Raw genomic sequence first — 14,176 nt, 5'->3', positions numbered from 1 at the left:
AAGCTGTTACCCAGCTCAGTGTACCACCCACAGTCGAATTCCGTTGAGAAGCTTCACTCCGTTATGAAGCGCGTGTTGAGAGCATTGTGGTTTGAACAAACTGACCGGGAGCTGTTTCTGCCTGGGGTGATGTTTGCATTGAGGACAGCGCCGCATGCGGCTACGGGGTTTTTTCCAGCTGAGCTAGTGTACGGTCGCTCGCTGCGATCTCCGCTTCGCATGCTTCGAAACGGATCACTGCCCTCTCCAATGGCTGCAGACCATCTGTTCCACAAATGGCCGCCTCCTGCACTGGAGCCTCGCTTTGCAACAACATTCCTTTGAGGTGCGTTACAAAAAGGGGAGTCTCAACGGTAACCCCGATGGCTTAAGTCGAAGCCCCTAACGTGGGAATCAGCCTCAAAATTGTTTGTTATTGATGTTTTTCTTCCTGAGGCAGGATTTTTAACATATTGCTTTTGTGTAGTGTTTCAAAGTGATGATGTGCTTTGTAGTGCAATTTTCCGATTTGTGGACGCGTTCTGAGTGCTGCTATAGACTACTGTAAGGAACTAGGCAGTAGTATAAAAGGGGAAAGAGCCTGGCATGGCTTAGTGAGGGTTGTGCCGTGCTTGCTGACTGAGCGGCTGAGTTTCGGCGCAGTTCTAACGCTTGCTGGGAAAGAGAACAAAAATGGCAACTCTCCTGAAGTCACTTTGCAGTGTACTGTGTGAACCTGAACGTGAGAACGAGGCCTTCTCGGTGCGCTGCGCTCAAGAAACGCCGAGGGACGACCGACTTCGGTTATGAGCATCATCGAGCGACATCCCTCCGGACAGCGGATGCAGTCCCCTGACCATCGGGATCTCCCTCCCCCGGCGGGGCGGTCTGTTACGTTTCGCCTACGACGCGCGATATGGCCGGCGCGGATGCAACGGACGTCGGGGCTTCGTTCAAAGCGGCGGACATTTTGGCCCGTTCGGAGCGGCCGCGACGCATCCCCGCCGAGCGCGTCCCGGCATGTTCAGTGCCACGTGTCTTTGTGTGTGCGTGTGTGTGTGTGTGCCCACGCTTGTCAAAGCGCGGCAGCCGGGGAGAGGAGCTCCCCCAGTGTGAAGCGAGGAGGTCTGACCGGCGCCGGCCCGGCTGATGCGTCACTACACTCGTCTCTACATGTCTCAGTCCGTCCGTGCCTTGCTGTCACGTGGTGTCGTCCCGTGACCTTCCTTCTTGCCCGCGACGCCAAGAGTATAAGAGCAGCTGCCCCCGGACGCCAAGAGAGAGACTCCGATTTCTTCTGTTGAATAACGTGCTCTCCCGTCTCTCTACTTCGGTCGACCTGACCGCCCGCTCTTTGCGATGCTAGAATAAACAAGTTGTTCTGTTAGCAGTCGACTCATGCTTTGCTGGGACCTTCGGATGCTTCCAGTGTGCCCCAGGCCGCCAGGCCAACGCTACCCTTGGGGCTTGCGACCCATTTGCAACAACGGGCGCCAACGGTCCGGTTGCAACAACGGGTGTCAGCACTGAGATTCCAACAGCCGGTGCCATCGGTGCGGTTCAAATACTACCATATGACGTCATAACAGCTGCAAAAGCGGAGGCTCAACTCGTGCGCTCGCTTGCGGCCGCGTAGCTACATAGCCGGGTCTCAGCTCGTGCGCTCGCCTGCATGAGTTGTTTCTTCGTCTAGCCGAACCAAATATAGCCAAGCAGCAGCAGTTAACCAGGCTAAACAGTGGTTCAACAACTAAAATAAAGGCTAGTATGCTTCGCATCCTAAGCTTAACCTTAGCTAAGCCACAGCCATTTTTTTACCGACATTCAATAATTGGCTCCTGCTTTCGACAGCGACCGGCTAACGCAAGCAATGGCCTTATCAAATCCGTCTTTCCTTTGGTCTAGCACAGAGCCGAAGCCTAAGCTACTTTCGTCGGTGTCGGTTTCTGTGTTGGTGCCTTCATCGTAGTGAGTCAGTACTGGTGGTGACTGCAAGCGCTGTTTAAACTGTTCGGATGCTTCAATTGGCGGCGTTTTCAATTTGGAGTAGGCGTCGGATTTTGTGAAGTATGTCAATGGCTCGGCGATGCGTGAAAAGTCTTTGACGAAGGGCCTGTTATAAGCACCTAGGCCAAGGATCGAATGTGCGCATTCCCTTCTTGCCGGCGGGCTGTGGAAAGTCAGAGATGGCAGATGTCTTCTGCGGATCAGGACGGACTCGAGGTTTGCTGATGACGTGGCCTAGGAATAGAAGCTTATCGCAGGCAACGCGGCACTTTTCTGGCTTGAGTGTGAGGCCTGGTGACTTGATGACCGCTAGCACTGTTCCAGGCCGCCTAAGGTGACCGTCGAAATTCCTGGCGAGCACAATGACGTCTTCTAAGTAGACGAGACGGGTATGCCACTTCAACCCTGCTAATACCGCGTTCATCACGTGCTGCAACCTTGCAGGTACCAACCACGAATGTCATGACGTTAAGCTTGTAGAAGTCGTCCGGCGTGATGAAGGCGGTCTTCTAGCGATCACTCTCGTGGACTTCTCCAGTAGCCAGCCTTGACATAGTGTTGCAGGGCCGGTCCATTGGATCGTCTATCCGTGGGAGCTGGTATGCGCCCTTCTTCGCGAGTTTGTTCAGTCGACGGTACTTCAGACAGAAACGCAGGGTCCCGTCCTTTTTCTTCACGGAGACTACAGGAGAGGCTGTCAAGAATGGCGAGCCGCTGAGCAGGATTGCCACCTTGCCACCCGATTACGACAAGGGGTGCAAGACGCGCACCTCTCCCTCTCCGTCGCTGCAGCTGCGAGGCGTTCAAAGAAGCGACCTTTGCGCTGGAATCCGCCGCCTTCCTCCAGCCCCTTCGACATTGTGACGGAACTGGTTCGGTGCGTGAACAATGATTCCGGAGTTCCCCAACGCGGAGCTGATTTGACACGCAGGGACAAACTGCCGTGGGGACGACGTATTTTGGTGCGTCTCACGTTTTGGCGTGGCACGGAACAACGAGCGACCCTCGATCGGCGTCGATAGTTCCCGGAACGGCACCCTGACAACGTCGTCGTCGGACATCAGAGCGCGGTTGCCTTTGTGTACGTAAACTGGTCTGCAGAGCAGCGGCGCGTTGGTGATGAGTAAACGAACAGTCGCCGCGTCGTAGGACCGGCGGATCGAGTGTATAAAAACTGTGGTTGTGCGAATGCTGAGGACACTTCTCTTGAGCAGTCATGTTAGACTGAGTCACTTCTCTCATGCAGTCATGTTGGACTGTTACTCTTTTTCTCAAGCAGTCATGTTAGACTGAGTTAATTTCTGTAAATAAACCCTTTTTCCTCGTTCTCGATGAGAAGCAGTTCTTCACTTCATCAACGATCTCAGCGTAAATAAGTTGGACGACGGCATGGGCCAGCTACCTTCGAATTCATGCCGTACTCCAATCTTGGCAAAGGACCACGGACGATGGGATTGAGCCCCCAATCCTGACAAGGCCCACGGGCTCTTCGAAGGCTGGATGATTTCTTCGCGCGGCATTTCATCGACTTGTTACTTTATGGCTTCTCGTTCTGACGGAGTGACCAAGTGCGTCCATCGGTTATTATGCGATGCTTAGCAACTGGCGTTTGACGAATCCTCAATGACATCGGAGAACACTCTCTGACGTAATAGTTCTGCGGAAACTTGCAAAATAGAGAGAAATAATTAATAAAAAGAAAATGAGACATCCACCCAATTGTATCAATACCAATGCGGGTTCGAACCCGTGTTGGTACGAAACCAATACGGGTTCCTCGAAAAAAAAAAGCCTCGCAGTTGAAGAAAAATTCGTCCTGGTTCATGACCCGAGCCCGCGACCACCGCCTTCCCGGGGAAGCCACTCTACCATCTGAACTAGCCAGGCGGCAAGCAGATAGCAGGGCGAAGTCGACCTGAACAATTCGAAGCAAAGACAAGAGTTCGACGTAATAGTTCCGCGGAAACCCGCTAGCTCAATGGTCCGTGGCGACGTTGACGATGTCCTCACGGCTTGGCCTTGCGACGGGTTTCTGTTACACACCGAAGCACCTCTATGAGATGTCACGGTGCAATGACGGTGAAAAAGCTACCCCGATAATCTCGGTTACAATACTCCCTAATATTCCCTATATTTGAGCGCAGCTCTACACGTGTTCTCATTTCACGATATATTGGCTGTCTCGTGCGGCACATTGCAAACGGAGCGAACTGCAGCGCGACCATCATCATCAGCAGCAGCAGCAGCAGCCTGGTTGCGCCCACTGCAGGGCAAAGGCCTTTCCCATATTTCTCCAACAACCCCGGTCATCTACCAATTGTGGCCATGCTGTCCCAGCAAGCTTCTTAATCTCATCCGCCCACCTAACTTTCTGCCGCCCCCTGCTACGTTTCCCTTCCCTTGGAATCGAGTCCGTAACCCTTAACGACCATCGGCTATCTTCCCTCCTCATTACATGTCCTGCCCATGCCCATTTCTTTTTCTTGAATTCAACTAAGATGTCATTAACTCGCGTTTGTTCCCACACCCAATCTGCTCTTTTCTTATCCTTTAACATTACACCTATCATTCTTCTTTCCATAGCTCGTTGCGTCGTCCTCAATTTGAGTAGAACCCTTTTCGTAAGCCTCCAGGTTTCTGCCCCGTAGGTGAGTACTGGTAAGACACAGCTATTATACACTTTTCTCTTGAGGGATAATGGCAACCTGCTGTTCATGATCTGAGAATGCCTGCCAAACGCACCCCAGCCCATTCTTATTCTTCTGATTATTTCCGTCTCATGATCCGGATCCGCCGTCACTACCTGCCCCAAGTAGGTGTATTCCCTTACGACTTCGAGTGCCTCGCTACCTATTGTAAATTGCTGTTCTCTTCCGAGACTGTTAAACATTACTTTAGTTTTCTGCAGATTAATTTTTAGACCCACTCTTCTGCTTTGCCTCTCCAGGTCAGTGAGCATGCATTGCAATTGGTCCCCTGAGTTACTAAGCAAGGCAATACCATCAGCGAATCGCAAGTTACTAAGGTATTCTCCATTAACTTTTAACCCCAATTCTTCCCAATCCAGGTCTCTGAATACCTCCAGTAAACACGCTGTGAATAGCATTGGAGAGATCGTATCTCCCTGCCTGACGTCTTTCTTTATTGGAATTTTGTTGCTAGCTTTATGAAGGACTACAGTGGCTGTGGAGCCGCTATAGATATCTTTCAGTATTTTTACATACGGCTCGTCTACACCCTGATTCCGCAATGCCTCCATGACTGCTGAGGTTTCGACAGAATCAAACGCTTTCTCGTAATCAATGAAAGCTATATATAAGGGTTGGTTATATTCCGCACATTTCTCTATCACCTGCTTGATAGTGTGAATATGATCTATTGTTGAGTAGCCTTTACGGAATCCTGCCTGGTCCTTTGCTTGACAGAAGTCTAAGGTGTTCCTGATTCTATTTGCGATTACCTTAGTAAATAGTTTGTAGGCAACGGACAGTAAGCTGATCGGTCTATAATTTTTCAAGTCTTTGGCGTCCCATTTTTTATGGATTAGGATTATTTTAGCATTTTTCGGAGATTCCGGTACGCTCGACGTTATGAGGCATTGCGTATACAGGGTGGCCAGTTTCTCTAGAACAATCTGCCCACCATCCTTCAATAAATCTGCTGTTACCTGATCCTCCCCAGCTGCCTTCCCCCTTTGCATATCTCCCAAGGCTTTCTTCACTTCTTCCGGCGTTACCTGTGGGATTTCGAATTCCTCTAGACTATTTTCTCTTCCATTATCGTCGTGGGTGGCACTGGTACTGTATAAATCTCTATAGAACTCCTCAGCCACTTGTACTATCTCATCCATATTAGTAATGATATTGCCGGCTTTGTCTCTTAACGCATACATCTGATTCTTGTCTCTTCCTAGTTTCTTCTTCACTGTTTTTAGGCTTCCTCCGTTCCTGAGAGCATGTTCAATTCTATCCATATTATACTTCCTTATGTCAGCTGTCTTACGCTTGTTGATTAACTGCGAAAGTTCTGCCAGTTTTATTCTAGCTGTAGGGTTAGAGGCTTTCATACATTGGCGTTTCTTGATCAGATCTTTCGTCTCCTGCGATAGTTTACTGGTATCCTGCCTAACGGGGTTACCACCGACTTCCATTGCACACTCCTTAATGATGTCCACAAGATTGTCGTTCATTGCTTCAACACTAAGGTCCTCTTCCTGAGTTAAAGCCGAATACCTGTTCTGAAGCTTGATCTGGAATTCCTCTATTTTCCCTCTTACCGCTAACTCATTGATCGGCTTCTTATGTACCAGTTTCTTCCGTTCCCTTCTCAGGTCTAGGCTAATTCGAGTTCTTACCATCCTGTGGTCACTGCAGCGCACTTTGCGGAGCACGTCCACATCTTGTATGATGCCAGGGTTAGCGCAGAGTATGAAGTCTGTTTCATTTCTAGTCTCGCCGTTCCGGCTCCTCCACGTCCACTTTCGGCTATCCCGCTTGCGGAAGAAGGTATTCATTATCCTCATATTATTCTGTTCCGCAAACTCTACTAATAACTCTCCCTTGCTATTCCTAGCGCCTATGCCATATTCCCCCACTGACTTGTCTCCAGCCTGCATCTTGCCTACCTTGGCATTAAATTCGCCCATTAGTATAGTGTATTTAGTTTTCACTCTACCCATCGCTGATTCCACGTCTTCATAGTGTAGGGGTTGAAGGACGGACTTCGCGGATGAAAACCAAACTTGGGAGGGTTTACTTTACATTATGTACAGAGAGGTGAGCGTCAGGTAACAGACGTACAGTCATTACGGGCCGGCAGCAACTCGGACGCTGCGGCCCGCGGCAAGAAGTTCGAGAGAGGTGAATCAGGGAATCAGGGCATGCTACAGAATGCTCAGGTCTCTCTCTGGAAGGCTTCTTATAAACCCTTTGAGCACTGGAAGTCACGTCATGTTCGACCAATAGGAGAGTCCGCTCCGATGACGCCACTTTCCGCCAATGCCAGGCGCCCGTGCGATGGCGTCATACCCGGCGAAGAAAGTCAGCGCCTGGTCCTCCACTCTTGATCACTTGTTCCCGGTACTGCGCTCTTGCCTCGCAGAATTGCAATCCACTTCTTTCGAGGAGGAGAAGGAGGGGGGGCGCTCATGCTCCATTGTACAAGGGCCCACCTGCTCCCGGTGACTCGGCTCCGCAGCGGTGGCAAATGCCTTCTTCAAAGGCGAAGGGGGACGATTGAGCTCCATTGTCCCAGGGCCCCTTCTAATCCCGGCGGCACACGACCTGGGGGCCGCAAACTTGTTTGCACGTGTCTCCTCTGGAATGCGCTTTCCTGCTTCTGCATTCCTCAATTAGCTGTGCTGCAATCCGATGTGGTCTGGGGAACTCGAAGTAATCGCAGGAAACAGCTCCATATCTAACAATAGAAGCTTTCGACTTCCTGGTCATCATGACTGGATGTAGGGGCGTAGACTTGTACGATCTTCATTTTGTACCTCTTATTAAGTTTGACAACAAGACCTGCCACCCTCTCGTTAATGCTATAGAATGCCTGTATGTTACCAGCTATATTCTTATTAATCAGGAATCCGACTCCTAGTTCTCTTCTCTCCGCTAAGCCCCGGTAGCACAGGACGTGCCCGCTTTTTAGCACTGTATATGCTTCTTTTGGCCTCACTTCACTGAGCCCTATTATATCCCATTTACTGCCCTCTAATTCCTCCAATAGTACTGCTAGACTCGTCTCACTAGATAACGTTCTAGCGTTAAACGTTGCCAGGTTCATATTCCGTTGGCTGCCTGTCCGGAGCCAGTGATTCTTCGCACCCTCTGCTGCGTTGCAGGTCTGACCGCCGCCGGGGTCAGTTGCTTTGCAGCTGCTGGGGACTGAGGGCCGGGGTTTGACTGTTGTGTTCATATAGGAGTTTGTGGCCAAGTACTGCACCAGGGTGGCCAATCCTGCTCTGGTGAGGGAGTGCGTTACCGGTTCTGGTCACCGGGATCAGGCCATACTCCAGGCCTGTTTGTGCAATTTTATCAACACGCGGATTTTTTTTTAATTCCGGTGGAAAATTGCCGGCACCGGGATTCGAACCACGGACCTCTTGCACGCGAGGCGGATGTTCTACCTCTACGCCACCGCTGCACCAGCGCGACCATATGAGTGGTCAGACGTACTCTGACGAAGGCCCCTCAGATGCAGAGATTACAGGAAGTAAAACTTAATTTTTCGTGCGTGTTAACACTTCTTCCCCTGAATATGCACCAAGAATAACTCAACGTTCCTTTCAATTGCATCATCATTTTTGTGTTTTTATTTTTTATGTCCACTGCCAGGTAGAACGCCTCTCCCAGCGATCTCCAATTACCCTTGTTTTTCGCTGGCTGATTCGAACATGCGCTTGCAAATTCCTAATTTCGTGACCCTACCTAATTTTCTATCGTCCTCGACTGGGCTTCCTCTCCATTGGCGCCCGTTCTCTAACTCTAATGGTCCGCCATTTGTATGACATGAGCATTATATTGCCTGCCCAGCGCCTTTTTTTTCTTAATATTCAAATAAAATATCGGCTATCTCCGTTTGCTTTCCGATCCGCACCGCTCTCTTCCTGCCTGCAAGCATTCTATCTACAAATATTCCATAGCAACTTTGCTGCTCCGCAAGGAAAGTAGAAAATAACCTATCAAGAAAGGAGTGAGGCTAGGAGACAAAACCTGTCCAACGCTATTCACTGCTTACTTGGAGAAGCATTTAAGCTACTAAAATGCGAAGGCTTAGGAGGATCAACGGCAAAATATCTCAACGGCCTTCGGTTTGTAGATGATATTGTCCTGTTCAGCAACACTGAGGATGAACTGGAACAAATGATTGAGGACCTCCGCAGAGAAAATGTAAAAGTGAGGTTGCATAATAATATGTAGAAGACAAACTTAACGTTCAATAGCTCAACAAGGGATCAAGAATTCGTGATCGCCAGTCAGCCTCTAGCATACGACCAGGAGTACGCTTATTTAGGTCAATTACTCACAGGGGACCCTGATCATGAGATCCAAATTCACAGAAGAACAAAAATGAGTCGGAGTGCATACAGCAGGCGTTGTGAAATTCTGACTCTGTGCTTAGCACGTTGTTGCAAAGTGTACATTCCTTGCATTGTTGCGGTGCGGACATGTGGGGCAGAAACTTGGAGGTTAACAAAAAAGCTCGAAAATAACCTAAGGACCGCGCAGAAACACAGCGGTGTGGGTCAAGTGTGTGCCTGTATGTGATAGAGAGAGAGGGAGAGAGCGATCAAGGAAAGGCATGGAGGTTGAACATACTCACATCCTGTTTTCAACCCTGCACTCGGGAAAGGGAATATAGCGACATAAAGAAAGGAAAAGGGGAAACGTCAGACAGATCACAAGAGTCGCACACACGTGATGGAGCGCAGCGTGTAATGAGTGGTCGCTGATGGATGTCGACTTGAGAGATTGTATTAACGCTTTCATTTCTTTCTGCGCCAGAGAAGTGAACAGCCATCATCTTATAGATATCCGCTGGCATAAATCAGCTTGAGTCTAGCCCTTACAGCAAAACATACACACACACAATTTTTTTTCTCCGTGTACGTGTCTGCGCCGCCGTGCAACTTGACGAGAGTTATTAGAGCACAGCTCTTAGCCGCCCCTTCCTGCTTCGAGCTTCGGCCTGCCTCGTCGTCAATCTGCGTAACCGAGCGACCAAGCACAGTGAATGATGTAAGAGCGAACACGGAGCGCAGTGGTGGATGAAAGACGGCGAGAGCAAAGAGCGCGAGAAGGAAAGCGGAGGAGGAAGCCACCATGAAGCACCGCCTGATGGCGCTCACATTTGCTCAACCGCGGCACCGGCCGTGCGGGGGAAAGAAAGAGAACCAGAAAGCTGGTCTTCGCGCACAGCTTTCGACGCAAGCGGTTCTCGGTAAAGGTTACGGTTGCATAAGCTGCAGTTCCGGGAAGCGGCAACTGTGTGGCCGGTCTATATATAGCGCCGCGGGTTGCGGCTCCGCTAGCTGGTGCGGCGATCGGTGCGATGCCTCAATATATCGCGAAATGAAAACACGTATAGAGCTGAGCTCAAATTTCGTGTTAGCGAATACCGCAATCGCCAGTGAATTTTCCGCAAGAGTCATGTATGCCTGAAATAAACACCACGAAAGAAAAAGAAAAGGTTGCATAGCGCAGTGACTAATATACTTGACTGAGTTTCGAACCTGCGACTTCTCTGATTCATTGTCGCTACATTCTGCCTTTTTTTTATTGTATACTTAGATTTTACTTATATTTTTCATTTTGTTGAGACTTGAGAACGAGAGATATCTCTCGTTTACATATATATTTTTTATTAATACATTTTCTTTATGAAGTGAAAGCGTCTCAAGTCAGCGACGGTTTTCCTCAGTGAGTTGACATAGAAATGCTCTAGTATTGAAAAGCGAAATCAATACGGTTATCAGCAGAATTGCGAGCTAAGCGTGAGGGACGCTCCGCTAAAAACGCCAAATGTTGTGATCACAGACAAGAGGATGCTTCGTGAAGCGAAGGGTGTGCTGATGGTTTGTTCATTTTGCTTTTCTTTTCACAGGTGAGATATGGCGGCCTTAGATAGAACAGCCATTCTGCGCCTCTACACTCTCCCTGTAGTTATGATGCTCGGCCTTCCTCGTGCCCACAGTGACCAATATCCAGATGTGAATATATTTTTAGGCGATGCTCAAGTCATTCGAGGTACGACTTACTACGTTTCGGTTTTTCTTCTTTTTTTACCTTGTATCAGATCAGTAGCATGAGTTGGTCACAGTGTGGAAGAAAGTCGTTATTCGAATGGCAAGCGCTTTATCTATACCGTTGCTATTGTTTTGCATGAAACATTTTTTGTCAGGTTTTGGCCTCCTAGCCTACTTAGAAACCAGCCATACTTCTATACTGTTGCCTGAATGAACGACTGTGTTCACTGTAAAAATTAGGGATCACGAGACACACGACTGGGTAGTCAGCACACGCCGTCATCCGCCTCTTCATGCCGGGATGGGCTAGCTGGCGACTTCACGAGGCCGGAAGGAGAAGCGAAAAGGGACATGTTTTACATATATTGAGACGGTTAAGAGCAGGCAAGAAACACATAAGTGAACCTGGTTTTTAAACAACTGGCCCTACTAGCTCTCTAGACCAGGAAGCGCGGTGACGTCTAATAGGATGGTCCGAAGCTAACCTAGGACTCCGCCTAGCCAGCCGTCGAGGCATAAGATGATAAAATGCATAAAAGGAGATAAACAAGAGAGGAAATGAAAAGAAGGTTATGGAGTGTATATAGACCTGCTGGCTAACCTATGCTAGAGCAAGGCTGTGGTGGCTACATTGCGCTAAATGGAAGTAAAGCTGATGAGAGCTATGCGTTAGACTAAAGCAGAAAAAAACGAGTTGTAGAAAAAAGCTATCAGGCAGGAAGGCCGGCAGGGTTTGTTATCTCTACAATACGATTGGTAAAGGGCGACGTCACAACCAGTTAACCAAAATAGCTACAATTATTTCCAAGGAAGAGTCCTGAACTCAATGGCAAACGGCACGTCGCTGCTCCTGGAACCATGTAATAGCAAGCTCCCTCCCTCCCACAAGTAGCGGTCGTATCAGAATACCCGCACATACCTCGACGTACTAATCAGATTATTGGTGATACTGAGGTACATCATTCTGATGAAGCTTGGTGAAAAGCATCGCAGAGCTATCGTCCACTTTGGCTGAGCATCGCAGAGGCGCCTCATCGCCCAGTCCCTGTTATCGCACGCCACGCTATGCTAACTAATCGGCGTTAACCGAACGCGGTCCCTTGTAGCGGTTCCTCGAAATCGATGATGTCAGTACAGTCTCAAAGGCTGACGCACCAGTCTTACAATGCTGAGCAAAGGATGGGGTTGGCCTCACCACAACAACAAGACGATGGCGTAAACGGGAAGAAGCGACGGATAAACAGAGCAAAGCCGTTTTCGGAGTCCTGTCTTTAAAAAAAAGAGGCAAGTTTAAATCAGTGTAAGCAAAACACTTAATAAATCTCGTCAATGAAGTGCTTCCCGCAATCGTCCTATCCGTTAATATACGTTTGCCAGTTTCCGAGATACGCTCACATATGCAAGCACCATCTCTCCAGCGAGCGATGTCTCTAAACCGGCACCGTGGGCCTGTTTGATACAATATTCGACATCGCGTGCTCAAACCAAGACCATACGTGACTAACAAATACCACGAAGTGCAGGCAGAAAGGGCATAGCCTGCTAGCAACGTTTTCGCTGCGGCAGTGCGCTCAGAAAATTGCGGGAGCCTGCGCGGATAGCTACACAATCGTTCGATTCTATTTTTAGCTGTAGCCGTGTTCTCGCTCGGTCACTTGGCGTTCTGCTGCTGAACTCGACTTCCTGGGTTCGAATTCGGGCCCCGGCGGCCGCATTTCGGTGGGAGCGAAATGCAAAAGTGCTCGTGCACATGTGCTTATACAGGTGCAGGCTGAAGAACACCAGGTGGTCGAAAATAATCCCCAGTTTCCCACTACGGCGTGCCGCGTAATCAGATTGCGGTTTTAGCACGCAATATACCCAAGGATTTCTTTAACTTCGTCAACCACTTTGGGTTACTTTCACTTCTGCGTGAGGCAACACCCTGCCGTGACTGCTCACTGAAGCGCAGGTAATCAGGTAATTCAGGGCGTAGAATTGCCCGAATAAATTCACAATGACTGTGATATTGTCAAGCGAGATCGAGCGCACGTGCAGCCTTTGGTGTGGTACCAAAGCGTTCCTGATGTCTGCTTTTCAGATTGGTGCTATTACGAAAACCGTACCTTCAATAAACCCTTGTACCTGGCGGAACCAGAATGCAAGGTGCTGACATGTCTTCCTAAAGAAAAGAAAGTGGAAGTAATGCAGTATGTAACAACGTTAACTCGCACTCTTATCTCTGCTGAATATACTAAGCGACTTGGCTGAAAACGTAAAAGATGGTTGTTGTTTCAGTGTCACATGAAATGTCATTTGTATCCGACAACTTTATAAGCGCAAATCAAACGCGTGCTTTGCTTAGAGTTTTGCCATCTTAGACTTTCCATTTTGACAGTATGAAGTATATACCGGGTGCTTTTTATTTCGACTATACGTACATTTACGACGTCACCTGTGGGAGACAGCATAATGTTAGTCCAACTTTATTTACTCGAAAAGGGCTAGATTACTTTCTCAAGAAATATGAATGCACCGTAGACTTCTCACCAAAATTTCAGCGCTTAAGCCTTTTGCAATTTTTTACGGTAAATATCGCAACTTACGAATTTCATCTGATAGGTTTGTCAGGCGTATCTCCTTGGGAAGAATTCTCATGATGACATGATAGTATAACATACGTTTGCTGTACTTGGCAACATACATTGGCAATTGCACAATGTATATTGTTGCACAGATTGCGATATTCATTCCCAATCACTGCGACAATATTCACTAGCTAGCTAAGTAACTTTATGCTTGACTGCTAAAACGGCGTTTTGTAAATAGCGCAAGCGAAAAAAACAACGGTGCATTTTTTTTACGCAAGTTTGATTGCGCATATCTCGAGACTGGTGTCAAATTCTCCATTAGCTCCAAGTGAACGTGCCTAGCAAACTCACCGGCTACAAGTCCGATATTGCAATGTATTGCAGTACAAAAGCCACCGTACCACCACCGCGGGTGCAAAATGTTTGATTTTATAGTTGAAGTCGTGCCTTCATGCTAGGCAATGATATTTTCTCTGGAGTCGATTCATGTATAACGGTCTTTGTCTTTTTATGTCTTTTTTTTTTTTTCTTTTGAGACGGAAGCATAAGTGGCTCGTTGCGGTGGCTCATATCCGAAAATGGCGGCGGCTAGTCCAGTGATGCAAAAAATCGGTGATGCGAAAAATATAATAATCGGGAATGACCCATATTCGCGTAAGCAAGCAAAGATGCAATTACTGAATATGAATGAAGAAACGGAGGAATGAAAGAACGAACGAATGAACAAATAAATAAAGAACGAAGAAAAAAGAACGAAAGAAAGCAACAGAAAAGGAAGACGGAAAGAAACATAACGAAATAAAGAACGAAAGAACCTTTACGTAGTGCATTAGGTGCTCGCATGCGACGTAGGAGGTCGACCTACAGCGTCATA

At 48.4% G+C, this 14,176-nt stretch overlaps 2 protein-coding genes across 7 annotated transcripts in view; one reads left to right on the top strand and one right to left on the bottom strand.

Annotated features, from left to right (window-relative positions):
• The window catches only part of LOC135917950 (alpha-(1,3)-fucosyltransferase 7-like), a 171,547-nt gene that overhangs the window by 111,363 nt on the left and 46,008 nt on the right, over window positions 1–14,176 (bottom strand). The gene's annotated exons all lie outside the window — the stretch shown is intronic.
• Window positions 1–14,176, top strand: part of LOC135917951 (uncharacterized) — a 58,436-nt gene that overhangs the window by 27,097 nt on the left and 17,163 nt on the right. Inside the window, exons 2-3 of the mRNA XM_070525862.1 lie at window positions 10,591–10,733; window positions 12,813–12,921. Coding sequence (XP_070381963.1) covers window positions 10,598–10,733; window positions 12,813–12,921 — 245 coding nt within the window. The 5' untranslated portion in view covers window positions 10,591–10,597. The remainder of the gene's footprint in view (window positions 1–10,590; window positions 10,734–12,812; window positions 12,922–14,176) is intronic.

This window comes from Dermacentor albipictus, chromosome 9, assembly GCF_038994185.2.
Source record: "Dermacentor albipictus isolate Rhodes 1998 colony chromosome 9, USDA_Dalb.pri_finalv2, whole genome shotgun sequence".
NCBI classification, from domain to species: domain Eukaryota; kingdom Metazoa; phylum Arthropoda; class Arachnida; order Ixodida; family Ixodidae; genus Dermacentor; species Dermacentor albipictus.
Note: the sequence above shows the minus strand (reverse complement) of the source record. Positions and strands in the feature narration are given on the sequence as shown.